This window comes from Neltuma alba, unplaced genomic scaffold (assembly GCF_004799145.2).
Source record: "Neltuma alba isolate B1F8T4 unplaced genomic scaffold, ASM479914v2 tig00012615_pilon, whole genome shotgun sequence".
Classification (NCBI taxonomy): Eukaryota; Viridiplantae; Streptophyta; class Magnoliopsida; order Fabales; family Fabaceae; genus Neltuma; species Neltuma alba.
In genome coordinates, this window is record NW_021637057.1 from 153,871 (window position 1) to 171,202 (window position 17,332).

Consider the following 17,332-nt stretch of genomic DNA (forward strand, 5'->3'; position numbering starts at 1 on the left):
TCTTTTAGCAACATTTAGAAATCTCTAATTAGGCCTCTTGGCCTAATTAAGAATTTGTTAAAAATGTAGACTTAAATTAGGATTTTTCTATTTCAAATAGATTTAATTAGAATTTTCCCTTTTATTTATACTTGCATTTTAACCAGCAAATTAAAAAATATATTAAATTGATGAATTTTTTCACATGCGACCTTATTAAAGAAAGGGTATTAAAACTATATTTTATATTTTCTTTCACCTATTTATTTTATGTCTTTGTGCATTTATTAAGTCAACAATGATAAAATTAAAAAAAATTGTAACTACCGTACAAATTACTTATATTTAGGAACAAATTGTTTTTATAAATAACTTATCATCATTAATGTCATGCTCCTTGTGACCTTTTATTTTTATTATTTGTGCGACCCGCCACCTAACTCTTATTCTTCATAAAATTTTTAATTCCTTTTTCGTGGGAGCAGTTTTGTTTTCCTTTAGCATAAAATGTTATCACATGCCCCCTCATTATTATTTTTTAAGATTTGGAAGATATTTTAAACAGTGACAGCTCTTTTCTTTAAGACAATTATTGAAAAGTTTGTGTAATTAAATTAAATTGTTACTTTCTTTTTTGGTTCTGGGACCACAGCCCCTTCCTTCCGCTTTCCACGCAATTCATTAACTGCTAATATATACATAATGAATAAAAAAATTATATCATTAATAAGTTAAAAGGTAAAAGTACAAATTCAGCCCTAATCTTATTTTTTAAGTGTAACCAATAACTCAAAGGTAAAATTGCACCCAAAAAATAAGATTCTGAGAAAAATCGCACAAAAAAATTAAAAATAAAATTACACTACTAAAAAAATTAGAATGTTCAGTAGATCTTAGAAATAAGATACATCTTTTTCCTAAGTTAAAACATAATCATAACATATTTGTTGGATTCAACATACTCCCTTCCATTCAAATATAAGATAAACTTTGTTAGAGGGGCTTATTTTTTTATAAGCTAATGTTTATTTTTGTCTAACTATTTAATGAGTTTTTTTTTAAATTTTCCCCCCATATATTTTCTATCCTCTTTTATTCATTTTTTTTGCATCTTTTACTCTCTTTTTTCATTAATAAGCACATATTTTGGGGGGGGGGGATGCATGCCTTATATAGGAGTGCTCAATTTGTCCATCCCGGTCGTCTCGTCCCTCCCGTGTCGATCCCGGTGAGTTCAGAACCGAGACTGGGACGGGACGAGACAAAAAAAATTTCAAGATGGGACAAGTACGGACAGAACGAGATTAATAATGATTATTAGATTATTCAATTTACTTATTAATAATAATAATTATTTTTGTAATGATTTTTAGCTCTTAAGTTGTAGTATTATCTTAACAAAATCTCATTCCTCAATAAAATAATTCATAAAGTCATTATATAGTGTTTATTCTATTTTTTTTTTACAATATTATTTTTACACCTTTTTTATAATATATAATTGAGCTTTCTAAATAATATTTTTTATAATATTTTTATCTTTAGAAGCCCAATAAAAAATAAGCATTATAACATTAAAAAAAATTCATACAAAAATTTATAGTGTTTTTTTTTTAAAAAAAGGGGAAACAGAACATCCATGGGATGGGACATGGGACAGAAATCTTGTCCCCTCCTTGTTCACTAGGACGGGCCTATTCCGACCCCATGAACACCCCTAGCTTTGTATATTTATTGTTTTAAACTAATTTTAACTAATTTCTTAATAAACATAAATAGATAAAGTTTATCTTATATTTTGAACCTGAGAGAATACTAAACAGCAGATAAGTTATGATCAATTCAAAAGTTAATGATCTAATCCTAATTGAATCAAGATTCAAGGATTAAAAAATCAGACCAAACTAGTCCATTCAACTGAAAAATTGATGAATCGGCAAGTGGTCCGGTTTGGTTTAGACATTGAACCAGTCAATAGTTGAACCGATATTGAATCAGTCAAACCGATGTGAAACAGTAAAAACGATGATGGACCAATTTGAATGATTATGTTATTATAGATTTAAATGAATTTTAGTAATGATTTTGATATTAATGATTATTAATTTTTGTTATTAATGAATTGTAAAACTCAAAATTTTCAATGTTATTATACTTTGTTGTTGTTACAATTAAACTATTATTATCTTTTCTTGTATTTTGTTATTAGTGATTATTAATGTTATTGTATTTTGTTATTTTCAATTAAATTATTTTATTTTAATATGATCGATTTAATTCCGAGTTGACCCTGATCTGGTCAACTAACCCTTAAACTACTACCTCAACCGATTTAGTGTCCGATCTAGTTTTTTGTTCCTTGTCAAGATTAGCCTAATCACAATTAAAATAATTAATTTAATTAAAATATATATAAAAATATTGGTATATAACTCAAAAAAATAATATTTAAATAAAAAGGGTATTAATTTAAAAAAAAAAGGATATGGAAGACTCATACATAAACCATTCGAAGAGAGCTCTTAAAGCATAAAGATAACCTAACTTGTTGATTGTGATGGTAAGCGGTCTCAATTTTATACAGAGGACAACATAAATTCAAATTCTAAAACCACACTTATTGAAATGATCTAATTTTAATATTTCTGACCGAGATTATTTTAAAATCCAACTGACTTGGGATATTTTGACCTAAAAAAACTAACTCAGCAATTTACTGGTCTAACTAACCAATCAATTGGAGTTAGGTTTTAATATTATGGAAGACTTTGATCAAACCCATTCCGGTTATTAAAATTAAAAGTAAAAACTGGAACTTGCGGTCACCTTACGTCATTATAATTTGTTATCTTTGACAATCTTAACATAAGGAGGAATGCCATCATTGTTTTTTCTTATCCTCCAAAATTATTAAATACTGCGATAACAAGACTTACAATAATTGGTACACTTAATTACAATAATACATATCCCACTCCCCAAAGTTCAGTGTCAATATTTTGTATTTGGTAAAAAAAAAAATGTCAATATTTTGTAAGTCAATGATTTCTGTTCCCTTCCCTTCGGTTCACAATATAAGTTCACGATATTTTTTTTTTTTGGTAAGATATTTTTTTTCTTTTTTATTAGTTCATAGCATTTGAGCTTTCAATTTTGTTTTAAAGTAATCAAATCCTTTTGAGCTATTAATCGTAATTGATGTTTGTGATACATATTTAATTATTATACTTGAAGAAAAGAGGGAAAACAAATCCAATTTCATAAAATGTGACTTTTTCCGTCAGAATGGTTGGTGAGTCAAAACTCAAAATTTTTTAGCAGAAGGAAACAAAATTTCAACTTGGGACCAGCAAGTTTCTGTGTTCACTGGCGGCAGCAGTTCTGAATACCAAACATGACTCCAAATCATGGGACCCACATGAATATAGTGACTTCCCTGTAAATATTAAGGATAATATAAATAAATTTTTAATTTAGTATCTATATTAGTTCTCCTCTATTAAAACCGTTAACTTTTAGTAGTGCTAACGTAGCAAAATTATAAACAACAGTAACCTCGTTTCGTGTTATCATCCTCTGTTAACAACCAAGTCTTTAGATATATTATTGACTAAAAAGTCTCATTTAATAACATAATTGAGTATTCTCCTTGATCTTCTTTTACCCTTTTTTATAAAACTCCGAGTTATGTGATATATCCTTCTTGCCGGTGCTTTTAATGACCTTCTCTGCACATGCATAATAATAATTCTAATAGAGCAATAAAAAAATTTAATTAAAAGAGAAAATTACGAAGGTACTAAATTAAAAAAATTAAGAAGTATAGGCACCTGTAAAATGAATTTCTCTAAATTATAATAATAACTTTTTTTACAATTTGTTATTATTGGCATACTTAAAAATGCAAACACTTAGTATTATTTCAAAGCCTATTGCTCCTGCTAAAATTAAAGGTTAATTTAAAAACTAGATTAGTAAAAGAAAAAAAGGAAAAATTTCAACCAAAAAAATCTTAAAATTAGTATCTTTCAATTTAGGCACTTGACACTTCAAAATGATAGAGAATGGAATAAACCCAAATTGAAATTTTAAAATTCAAAAAATAACAAAAATACCCCTCTATGAATAACAATTTATCTGAAAATAACAAGTTTCGATTTGGAATTAATAACACGTTTTTTCCCAATATATACATGTGAAATAACATATAAATCAATTAAAAATAACAATAATTCATATGAAAATAACAAGTCTTAATTATGAAATTATAGGGATTAACAACACTTTTTTTTCTTATACATAACATGTGAAATAAGATGTGAATCAATTAAAAATGATAACAATTCATCTAGAAATAACAAGTTATAATTGTGAAATCACAAATCTCGATTTAGGATTAACAACACATTTTTTAATTGAATTAACAAAGGGCATTTTTGTCACTTTTCTTGCATTTGAAAAATCTAATTTGGGTTTACTTCCTTTTCTGTCATTTTAAAATGTTAGCGCCTGAATTAAAAAAAACTAATTTTAGGGTTTTTTCTGAAATTTTTCAAGAAAAAAGCATACGTACATACATGTTAATACGATATGATTAAAAATATAATATAAAAAATATTTTTTAGGTAATATAGTATCCAACACTTTATATTACTTTTTAGATACATCCAACATCATATATCTTAGGATTAAAGTGTTGAAGGCAACTAAAAATATAATAGAAAGAATTATAATGAGATTTCAAAAAAAAAATAATTACTAAAATTTTTTAATAACAACATAATAACCTGTAATAACAAGTTTCAAAGTATAAAATAATGACTTTTACTACTTGTTTTTTAATTATTTAATAGAAAAATGACAAGTGGGGCCAACAGAGAAAAAGGAGCATGTGCTTTGGAGAATTAAAAAACAACAAAGGACACTGGGGCCAAGATCTGACCCCAATTCTTTTTTCAGCCCGGCAACCGAGGGAATCACGCCATGCAGGTAATCCGACGGATTTTACAATGAAAGTGGACAAAAAATAAAATCACATCTTAAGCGCACATGTTCAATTCGAATATGTAATTTTCCCACCAACCCCCAAAATTTTCATAAATTTCAATGACCAAGTTTAACTGACATTGAGGCTGTGTAGATAATTTTTAGAGTCAAATTTGAGCCAATTTTAGTATTGGTCTCTGAAATTTTAAAGGCATCATAGTGGTCACTAAAATATTGGCTATTACAAAACGTTAGTCCTCAATGCTTTCCTACTGTTAACTTCGTCGAAGATATCACTCACATAGTTAACTTGATGAGTAGACATAAGCTGGCACATATGTGACTTAATAACTTGAAATAAAGTTATGGCTCGGCATCTCATCCCTTAAGCAAGTAGTTGGGGGTTCGATTCCCAACTCTTATGAATGAAAAACATATCGTGGCCAGTCCCCTACCGTTTCGTGCGCCACCGTAGGGACGAGGGATTAGTTTCATGGCCACCGGCTATGAGGATACCCTGGGGAAAACCTCCTAAAAAAAAAGTTAAAAAAGAAAAAAAGAGGCAATAGTTACATAAGACTCATGCACACAGTAAGAATAATAGAAATGGAGATGGCAAGTACGTTGTTGACCTCTCTCACTGATTCACTCGAAGCAGCAACATTGCAATAATACTCTTTTCACATTGCTCCCCCCCCCCCCAAACTTTATTTCGAAGTTATTGTATTCCATATGTGTCAATTTATATGTTCGCCTTATCAAGATGTTAGTACCATCTCAGATGAAGTTAATAGTGTGAAGGTACTAGGAACTAACATTTTGTAATGGTAAAAAATTTAGAAACTAATACCATATGTTTAATGTTTTAGGGATAATATTAAAATTGGCTCGAATTTGAGAGACCAAAATTTATACTAACTCAAATTTTTATCTTCAAAATATTGAAAAAAAATGTTGGGATCTTGTAACTAATGACATCAAATATTTTTTTCTTTAAAACTTTATAGGAGTAATAATAATTATGTGAGTTTTAGTTAAAAAAATGAAAATGAATGCTCCTAAATTTTTAAAGTTGTTTAGATTTTTTCTATTTATAGTTATTTCATTATTTCACCTTTTCAAATTTTAAATCTACTAAGTGTTGGTCTTAATATAAACAGTTATACCCTATAGCCATCAAGGAACAACAAACCAAACCGGACACTAAGCAAGTGAGGAGTGGTTCAAGAGTCAGTTGGTTAGACTGAGATTAATTTAGAGTCAAACCAGTCATATTAAAATAATATAATTTAATAAAAACACTAAAATATAACAACGTTAATAATTATTAATAACAAAATATAAGGAAATATAACAATAGTTTGATTGCAATAATAATAAAGTATAACAATATTGAGAATTTTGATATTTAAGATTAATAAATAACTAAAATTAATAATCATTGATATCAAAATTATCATTAAAATCCATTTAAATCTATGTTGAGTGAGACATTAAGGGCTAAATGAAAAAGAATATAACCAATAGTAACATAATTATCCAAATCGGTTCATCACTGGTTTTTGCCGGTTTTTGCCGACACTGGTTCAACAACAAAACCAAACCAGACCACTGGCTAGTTTATTAGTTTTTCAGTTGAACCGACCATTTTGATCTGGTTCCCCCCCTCTAATAGCCATTTAAGCATAAGGTATTGAATTTGAGTCTGGGCAGACGTCAAAAATGCTTTTGAAAGAGTTGTCCCAAATTAATCCTGATATCATTCAAATTTAACTCGTTAAAACTAGATGTCAAAAAGTTATAGTACAAAAAAAAAAACCAAATTTATGCAATACATGTTGCTCTTTGCAATAATAATAATAATAATAATAATAATAATAATAATAATAATGTGCATTTTGGCATATACTCCCTTCAATCCTATTTAGAAGGTTCAAATTTAAAAACAAGTATGGTCTATTTTATAAGATTCAATTTAGGTTTGTTTTAATACTTAATGTATTTTTTTTTAATATTACCCTTCCTACACATTTTTTATCCTTTTTCTCATTTATTACAAGAGTGTTTTTAAAAATATATATTTAATCTATTATTATTTTTAAATAATTATTTATTATCTATAAATTAATTATTTGAATCTTACAATAATAACCAGAGGGAGTAATAATGATAATAATTATATCAAAAGTAATTGAATCACTTTTGGCTATGCACTCTTTTGAGGTTATGAGCATGACCCTACATGTTGCTCTTTATATTTCCACTTATTGGTTACTTTATGTCATATCAATTATTGTTTTAGCATCCGAAAGAAAAAAGAAGCCGATCATTTGTCTTTTTTCAATCCACTTGTTTATTATATATAATTGAGTTAACCATTAATCGTTAATCAATTATCCAACCAAATAGAATAAACTTTTATTTTATTTCCACTCTTATTAGTGTCATTGAACATGGGAGGAAGGGAAACACCAAATCTAAGTGCACATGCTCACTATTTATAAATGCCAAATGTGAGCAGTGGACATTAATATTAATATATGCGGATTCTTTTAACTAATTTAATTAATATGTCAAAAATTGTGTGCTGATAATAGTGGTAAATAAGTTAAGTTAGCACTGTCTGAATAATTGATAGATTTAATGTTAAATTTTAGGCAGGCATAAAATGAAAAATTGACTTGAGCTATATTTTCATAATTGGAAAAAATAAAGTAGAGAAAATTTAAAAAAAAAGACATTAAAATTGAAAAATTACATATAGAGACCTATTTACAAAAATTGTTGTCATTTGCTTATTAATTGTTGTCAAAACTTATGCTAATGTTGTAATGGGTTCTTATTCACAATTTTTCTATTTTGAAGATTTTTTTGTTTGTGATTTTCTCAATAAAGTATTCAATAACAATGATATATAGTTGGCAAATAAGAAACAATGATATATGGAGAATTCCGAATTCAAGATATATATATATATATATATATATATGTTCTTCAATTATCTATAGAAAATGGGCTGAATTTTATATAACCTCAAGTTCTTATGAATTTTATTTTTATGCAAATAACTCTAATGTCACTAATTTGTCCATTATATCACTAAAATAATATAATACTCTTTACCATTTTTAATGCAGGAATTAACTGAAGTGTTTATTTTAATTTTAAATATAAGATTTCGATTGGTGACATTGTAGTAAGTGGAAGGTTGTAGGTCCAATTTGTAATATTATATCGTTTGTGCATGCTCCTCTTAATTAAAAAAAAAAAGTAAATATAACATTCTGTTATGAATATTATAATATGTGGATGTCCATATCCTCCTCTTCCTCTCAACTTCATCATCAACTCCCACTACTTCCACTAGGCATTAATCTTCCACTACTCCATTACCTTTCCACTATGTCTTTAATCTTGTAACTCCCCCCACTCATATTCATATGGTTTATTGTCCACTATCTATCATTTAAGTACAAATGTAACTTATGTGTGAGACTATGCCTATAAATAAGGCATGTCATTGTATTGTGAGGCAAGTGAAGCAAAGCAAGGAATACAATATCATTCTCTCATTTTCTTGTCTACTTCTCTTCTCCAATCTACTTTCATTGTTGGTTAATTTCATAACACGTTATCAGCACGAGACTCTACCATCAGAGTTCATGGCTCCTAGTTGATGCACGTTGATGTTTTGAAGATAGCTTGATCCAAACAGTTTAGTAAGATTTCTCCAATTTATTTAAAGCAAATGATTGTTTTGCATATTAACCATATTGATTCAGTGGCAATCGAATATTTTATTCATCATATTGAGATATGAAAATTTTTATTTTTATTTCTTACTTTTCTTATATTTTCATGATTCTACTATCATTATATTCTTGATTTTGTGATTAGATAGCCAGAAGCCACATCACGTTTTGATGATTATTTGATAACAGACTATCTTGTGGTAGTAACAGATAGCATGACAAAATTGTCACAATTTGATAATCTATATCAAAGTCTTGAAGATTAATGGCTAAAAATGAAACGATACAAAAGAACTTTGTAGTTCTGAAAATTTTGTTACAGTCTGGAAGACTAATATTTGAGAAAATTGATGGTGTGCTATTGAAAGCGAAAAATATATTCATAAGAGTGATAAAGAGTATGATCACATTCTATCAGTGGAACTGATAACTAAAAGGACATAGATGGATATTTAAAGAAAGTTGGGACATATGTTGGGTAAGAACCTCCTTCTTCTTGTTTGTTTTTAAATGGAACAAAATAATGTTCCTAAAAGAAGCAAATGGATTTAGGAGACTTATACTACATAATTAGTTGACTGTTATTCGACAAAGTTTTCCTAACATGAGGGGGAGAAATTGAGTAGCTGGAAAAGAGAATGCATGGAATGCATTATTACTATTAAATATAGATCCTCAAATATATTAGTATGGACTAGAAGTTCATCAAAATTGCATTCATGAAATACTACAAAATATTTTACTGACTTGAGTGAAAATTTTTAAATCTCTTATTCTAGCTAAAAATGCTCCAATTATTTTAAATATTAAGACATGCCAGAAGCATGGGAGGTTAATCGGTTCCAATATAAATATTTTGAATAAAGAGGAACATAAAACTTAGAAGTTATATTGAGGAGGCATATACTCTAGAAGAGTGTCAAGACATAACTAATTGTAAAACTCCAGAAGAGGTTCAAGTACTTGAAAAGGAAGAAAGAGATCTCAACAAGTTATGTCACAAAAGAAAAAAATGGAACCGAAAAAGGTAAAGTTGTCGACAATGATTTTTCATAAGAATATCACGTGATAAAAAGAGGATCTTACACATAGATCTATCATGCAAAGTAGAGATAAATTTGGCCAAGAAGAAAAGTAAAAAGGAAAATACGTGATGGAAATATTGTTTCGATATGTGAAAATAGGCCTGCAGTCCGAACACATAAAATATAAAGTTTTTATAGAATAGATAGATGTTTATGTGAAAATATAGATTTTCACAAATGATTATGATGAGACATATTACTTTGTGGTGGATATCATTTTGCATATTTGAATAGTCTGGCATTATGAAATGTGCCTGCTAGATGACCCCTGGATGAGGATCATTAAATAGTAAAATTTACATGATAATCTTTGAAGGATTCAAAAATATGCCAGGAGCATATATAAGAAAATCTTTCAGTATATAAAATATTATGAAGATTAAAATAATTTCAGTATGTATGATCCATTTTATAGTTTTGAATCAAAATATATGAAATTCCCTAAAGAATTTCACTTGCCAGAAGCATACAATTTAAGTTCTTGAGCACAATGATGAAGTTAAATAAGTTGCCAGAAGCAATCAGGGCGTATGTGGTATAACCGACTACGTAAATATCGGTTGAAGAAATGATATAAAAATGATCCAATTTGCCCATGTATTTTTATGAAAAGATCTGAAAGTGAGTTTGCTATAATTGTTTATGCTGATGATATAAATATTATTGGAACTCTTGAAGAGCTTACAAAAGCTATGAGAAAGAATTTGAAATGAAGGGCTTGAAAAGAACAAAGTTTTGCTGCGAATTGGCAATTGAATACTTGAGAAATGAAGATTTTTGTGTATCAAATAATTGATACAAGAAAAAGCCTTAAAGTATTTTTATATGGATAAATCATATCCATTATATACTTTGATGGTTGTGAGATTTGTGGAGGTGAATAAAGAACCTTTTAGATTTTGAGAATTTGATGAAGAACTATTTGGTCTAGAAGTACCAAATCATAGGTCCAGAAGTACCATATCATATCTTATCAGTCATGCATGATGTCACATATCATTTGCTGTTAACTTACTGATAAGATATAGTTCTTCACCAAAGACATTGGAATAGAATTCTAGATTCTTTTTTGATTCACATGCTGGTAATTCCAAATGGAGTATTTACCTCACAATGTATCCAAAAGATGGTGAAATATATATCCAGCAAATTCATTCAAATAAAAATATAGCAGATTTGTTCACCAAGTCACTTCCTATTACAATATTTGCAAAGTTTGTTCATGATATCAGATGTCATAGACTCAAGGATATCAATTGATGTTATCAAGAGGGGGAGTTAATACATGCTGTACTCTTTTTTCCTTGTCTATGATTTTTTCCCACTGGGTTTTCCTAGCAAGGTTTTTAATGAGGCAGCATCGAATAGTGTATCAATGAATGTGTACTCTTTTTCTTCTACTAGGTTTTTATCCCACAGAGTTTTTCCTAGTTGAAGTTTTTTAATGAGGCACATATCTTAGATAATGGACATCCAAGGGGGAGTGTTATGAATATTATAATATGTGGATGTCCATATCCTCCTCTTCCTCTTCCTCTTCCTCTCAACTTCATCATCAACTCCCACTACTTCCACTAGGCATTAATCTTCCACTACTCCATTACCTTTCCACTATGTCTTTAATCTTGTAACTCCCCCCACTCATATTCATATGGTTTATTGTCCACTATCTATCATTTAAGTACAAATGTAACTTATGTGTGAGACTATGCCTATAAATAAGGCATGTCATTGTATTGTGAGGCAAGTGAAGCAAAGCAAGGAATACAATATCATTCTCTCATTTTCTTGTCTACTTCTCTTCTCCAATCTACTTTCATTGTTGGTTAATTTCATAACACATTCCAATCTCTTTCATTTATCATATTTTTTATATTTTTCCAATTATTACATAAATAAACTTTTGTATGATGTATAACCTATTGTAATATACTCCAATATAAATCTTCAAAAGGATGAATATTTTAAGAAATCTAACACATTTTTCTTACAAATAATTACTCCTCTGGTCATATTTATAGGGCAGAGAGAGAAGATTTTTTGATCCTATTTATAAGTCACTTAATTACATTTTCAACGTGAATGTACTATTTTGTCCTTCATTTATTATACTGTAGGTAGTTATTTCTTTTAAGAAGTGTATATATTAAATATGGGTAAAGTTAAAACATTGTTATATTTTAATGGAGAGTTAATGCATTTTAAAATTTTTCTTGGTATATGTAAAATATGTTATAAGTACCTTATAAATAAGACTAAAAGAGTAACTTATTAGATTTCATTAACTTTCATGAACTAGTCAATAACTCTTGTATAGGAACCTTACATACACATACATCAAAGATTGAGGAGATTATTTGAAAGCAAAATTGAAGAGGTTACTTTGTCAATAACATATTATAATTTATCAGTGAAATAACAAAATAATTATTAGCAAGGGTTATCTGCACAAACCTTAAAATTTAAAATGACTCATTGTTAAGTTTTAGAGATTAGGAGAGTTATTTAATATTTGCACATGGATTAAAGTTTAAGGAAATCTATATAATTTAGCCAAAAATTATATAACTAAAATTTTTAAGTTAATAGACAAATTTGTTCTGAAAGTTTTCATCTAGGAAGAATATTGCTTGGGAAGTTTTTTTAGGTTTAAAATTATTTGAAAGTGTTAAAATGGAGCATTGTTCCCATTTATCAATAAAAATATTAGGGTCAAAATTAATTTTTTAATAGTTCACTTTAGTATTTCAACGGGGTGAAAACAAATTGCAAACTTTTAGGATCAACTTTAAGCCAAAAATTTTTTTCAAGACAACAATGTTCCCGAACAACAACTTTCCAAACAAATTTCTATCTAAACCCAAAATTTTTTGCCCACATTTATGTTAAGTTGTTGATTACACTATGTGATTAATGTTACGTGGATTAATATATGATAAATTATCTATATTCTTTTATGGTACAATCTTCACAAAATAAGAAAATTTGACAAATACTTGTTATAAAAAGTATTATTAATATTTCACTCGAGAAAGTATTATTAATGTTAATAATAATGCTAGTTAATCCAAACTCAAATAAGTGTTGTAATGATATCATGTTTCTTTACAATTTTATTATCATTTCAGGAAAAAATTACCTAATTTATCTTGTAAATAATTATTTGATATATCTAATATATGGGTCAAATTTTAGTATGGTCAAGTCCAATTAAAATATTTCTGACAACCTTATTTGAAAATAAAAAACATACTCCTCCGTCCTTAATATAAGACCCATTTAACTAATTTGATTAGATTAAGAAAGTTAGGTAAGTTAGTTAATTATAAGAAATGTGACATGTTTTTCCTAAAATGCCTTAATCATCTTTTTCAATACCATATTCTTCTCTTCTACTTGATTATGGTTGAAGGAGTATCTATAGGGGTAATTTAGAGAAAATTAATAAATATAAAAAATGAGTATTATATTTAGGACTAAAACCAACTCACCAATTGAGTCCTATATTAAAGACCGGAGGAGTACCATTTATTACAGAATTCAAGAATTTTAAAAGGGGTCAGTTTCACAAAAATCACAATCAATGAATGTGGGGAAGAAAGAGTTGAATTTGCCGCTCGCCTGCCTTGCTTCCTTCTTCCATAAGAGGCCCTCCAAAAACATGTGAGAACTCACTCTCTCTCTCTCATTGAAGCACACCCCTCAAAATAACTGAACAAAATTTCTCTCTCTCTATCTCTCTTCCATGGCTTCCTCTTCTGTTTCTTTTGCCAAGCCCGCCTTCCTCTCTTCTTCTTCTTCTTCACAGTTGAACTCAAAATCCTCTGTTCTTTCCTTCATCCACAACACATCTGCTTCCTCCATACCCATCACCTCTCTGAAGCTCCCACGCCATTCTCGACGCTTCTCTCTCCTCATCAACAATGTTTTGAAGACGCTTGACCCTTCTCAGTCCTCTGTCTTAACCCCCAACGTCGATCTAGAACTTACCTCCTTGGGTACCAAACCCACGATTTTGGTTTCCGAGAAGCTCGGAGACTCTGGTCTTCAGGTGTTGAGAGAGTTTGGTCACGTTGAGTGTGCGTACAACCTGTCGCCGGAAGAGCTCTGCTCGAAGATCGCTTCCTTTGACGCTTTGATTGTACGGAGTGGTACAAAGGTGACGAGGCAGGTGTTTGAGGCTGCAAAGGGGAAGTTGAAGGTTGTGGGAAGAGCTGGAGTGGGTATTGATAATGTAGATCTGCAAGCTGCGACGGAGTTTGGGTGTCTGGTCGTTAATGCTCCGACGGCCAATACTATTGCTGCGGCAGAGCATGGGATCGCTCTGATCGCTGCCATGGCAAGAAATGTTGCTCAGGCTGACGCCTCCATGAAAGCTGGTAAGAAATGGATTCTGGATTAACTTTCAGCGTTGACTTCGTCAAAGAGAGAAGCAAAACCATTCTATTTTTCCCACTAGAAAAACATAACAGAAGCCAAAAACAGAGGAGAAAACATTAAACAGAGAAAGAGTAAACGTCCTTCAGTAGTTCTGCCCTTGTTTGCATTTTTTTGGCTGACCAAATGCGGCAATAATTAGATTTGACCATTACTATTTGTGGATCTATCAAGGGGTATGTCTAATTTCACATAGAAACTTGTCATAAGTACTTGAAATTCGGTAAGATTCTATTTTTCCTTAGCTGATGAGGAAATGAAACTCAAAAGTGAGAAGTCTCCATAGCGTCTTTCTAGGTCAATATTTGGTAAATCCATTGCAAGGCCAAGAACCAAAAGCTGACCGGAAAAGACAAAAATTATTTTGCTCCAAAATCTTTTTTATTCAAACTATACATGTAGAGATATATCTACTGAGGATATGACAAGATACAATACAATTTTGCAGGAAAATGGGAAAGAAGCAAATATGTAGGGGTTTCACTGGTGGGGAAGACAATAGCAATAATGGGATTTGGTAAAGTAGGATCTGAAGTGGCTAGGCGTGCAAAAGGTTTGGGTATGAACGTGATTGCTCATGACCCATATGCACCTGCAGACCGGGCTCGTGCAGTCGGAGTCGATCTGGTGTCATTTGAACAGGCCATATCCACTGCAGATTTTATCTCCCTCCACATGCCTCTCACCCCCACCACTAACAAGATCTTCAATGACCATACTTTCTCCAATATGAAGAAGGGAGTCCGCATCATCAACGTCGCTAGAGGTGGAGTTATAGATGAAGATGCATTAGTCAGAGCCCTTGATAGTGGAATTGTCGCTCAGGTATGAATATGAACAACCCTTTTGTTTTACGTGTTTGCTGAATTCTTTTCCCGTGTATTATATGGTCTCTGAGTTGTGAACTGTGCTACTTGTTATAATTTTTTATTTTATATATATATATATATATATATATATATTCATATGATGGGGAATAGGCTGCACTTGATGTCTTCACCGAGGAGCCTCCGTCTCCAGGGAGTAAGTTAGTTCAACATGCGAATGTCACTGTCACGCCTCATCTTGGAGCTAGCACGAAAGAGGCACAGGTTTGTGTTGGTTTACCCTCTGACTTGCTGGTTTATCCTTCAGCTTCCTGTTTCAATTCTCTTCTTTAGGGTTGACCAAGTTACCTGCGTCAAATTCTGGCTCACCAGGAGGGTGTAGCCATTGAAATAGCAGAGGCTGTGCTTGGAGCTTTGAAAGGGGAACTTTCTGCAACCGCGGTTAATGCTCCTATGGTTGCTCCTGAGGTAAACAATATGACTGATCACAACCTCTGACTTGGTATTACTATATTGTTGAAGCAACTGAACTGAAACATGGCTCCTGTCATCAGGTGATGTCTGAACTGGCTCCTTTTGTCGAGCTAGCCGAGAAGCTAGGCAGGCTAGCTGTACAGTTGGTGTCTGGAGGAAGTGGTATTAAATCTGTAAAAGTGGTTTATCGATCAGCCAGAGACCCAGATGACTTGGACACAAGGCTTCTGCGAGCTATGATCACAAAAGGCATCATTGAACCTATATCGGATTCAATCATCAACCTTGTGAATGCAGATTTCATAGCAAAGCAGAAGGGTCTCCGGATCAGTGAGGAAAGAGTTGTGGTCAATTCATCTCCAGAGCTCCCAGTGGATTCCATTCAGGTACTGATATCAAACGTAGAATCCAAGTTTGCAAGTGCTGTATCTGAGAATGGAGTGATAAGCATTGAAGGCAAAGTGAAATCTGGGGTGCCCCATCTCATAAAGGTTGGATCATTTGATGTGGATGTGAGCTTGGAGGGAAACTTAATATTGTGTCGTCAGGTAGATCAACCAGGCATGATTGGCCAAGTTGGGAACATACTGGGTAATGAGAATGTGAATGTGAACTTCATGAGTGTGGGAAGAACTTCAAGGGGAAGGAAGGCCATTATGGCTATTGGTGTTGATGAAGAACCAAACACTGAGACTCTTAACAAGATAGGGTCTGTGCCTGCTGTCGAAGAGTTTGTGTTTCTTAACCTATAGTTCATACAATATGGTTCAGGACATAAGGTGCTTTAGTGTGGTATAGAAAGATTGATGTGTATCATAAGGTGTCTGGTATTGTATAAGTTGGGAATCAAACTAGCTGAACTACAAACAGCCCTTGTGAATGTTTTTCCATTTTTCCTCTTTCTTTTTCTTTGTCTGTTTTTTTTTTTTTTTCCCTTTTTGAATCATCGTAGTTGTTTTGTCTTGTAAGTTGTGCTATTTTTATGCTCATTGGAAATTTCCTCAGTGTAATTATATTCAATTGGCCCAGGAATGATGCCAAGAAACTTGCCATTTAATCATTTGGCTCGTGAAAGAAAACGTGAGATTGCATGGTAATCTTTTAAAAAAGAAAGGCAAAGATTCAGCAACAAAAGGTGCAGGAGTACGATGTTAAATCTTTTCTAGCCTCCTGGAATATTTTATGAGATGATATTATTGCTATGGCGATATATACCTATAATAAGGGGTATTTATTAGAGATGATTCACAAATTGTTGATCATTCTTATACACCAAACCAAGATGCTTGTCTTCCTGCAAGATGGATAAGCGAAAACCGGAGCGAAGGTGGGTTGGTGTGCTTTCAGAGTGGACTTCACAAAAAAAAGCTTATGTTTAAAGTGACTTGGGAAGTTTTCACACGATTGTGCAATATATGGGATTCACATCAAATTATTATGTACTCTCTTCGGTAAGCTTTAAATAACTTAGTTCACGGATAACGAACAATTACTTAAAATCAATAAATAGGTTAAAACTTAAAAAATATATTTTTATTTCTAAATATGCTCTGACAATAAGAAAAATGATAAAAGAAAATACATGGAAAATTTGTTGAGAGAGAGAGAGAATAAATAATAAAAAAATTAAAAATATATATTAAATATTAAGACAAATCTAAGTTGAAATTTATAAAATGGATCATACACTTTCAAATCTGACACTTACAAATAGAACCAGAGAGAGTAGCGTGTAAATATGGTTTCATATCAAATAATTGTGAATGGTGAAATGTCTGTTAGTTGCCAATAT

The 17,332-nt window shown here is 30.8% G+C and overlaps 1 protein-coding gene across 1 annotated transcript; it reads left to right on the forward strand.

The window, feature by feature from the left end:
• The first annotated feature begins 13,474 nt into the window (after positions 1 to 13,474).
• Positions 13,475 to 16,597, forward strand: LOC114729207 (D-3-phosphoglycerate dehydrogenase 2, chloroplastic). The gene is made up of 5 exons (XM_028916189.1): positions 13,475 to 14,181; positions 14,688 to 15,064; positions 15,220 to 15,330; positions 15,439 to 15,534; positions 15,621 to 16,597. Exons 1-5 carry the CDS (start codon positions 13,548 to 13,550, stop codon positions 16,290 to 16,292), a joined length of 1,890 nt encoding a protein of 629 aa, XP_028772022.1. The 5' UTR covers positions 13,475 to 13,547; the 3' UTR covers positions 16,293 to 16,597.
• The last annotated feature ends 735 nt before the right edge of the window (positions 16,598 to 17,332 follow it).

What these genes read in the sequence shown, in the direction of transcription:
- LOC114729207 (XM_028916189.1), top strand. Translation starts at nt 13,548, where the DNA reads ATGGCTTCCTCTTCTGTTTCTTTTGCCAAGCCCGCCTTCCTCTCTTCT. An exon ending in TGACGCCTCCATGAAAGCTG is followed by an intron (nt 14,182 to 14,687) that starts GTAAGAAATGGA and finishes ACAATTTTGCAG; the next exon opens with GAAAATGGGAAAGAAGCAAA. An exon ending in ATAGTGGAATTGTCGCTCAG is followed by an intron (nt 15,065 to 15,219) that starts GTATGAATATGA and finishes GATGGGGAATAG; the next exon opens with GCTGCACTTGATGTCTTCAC.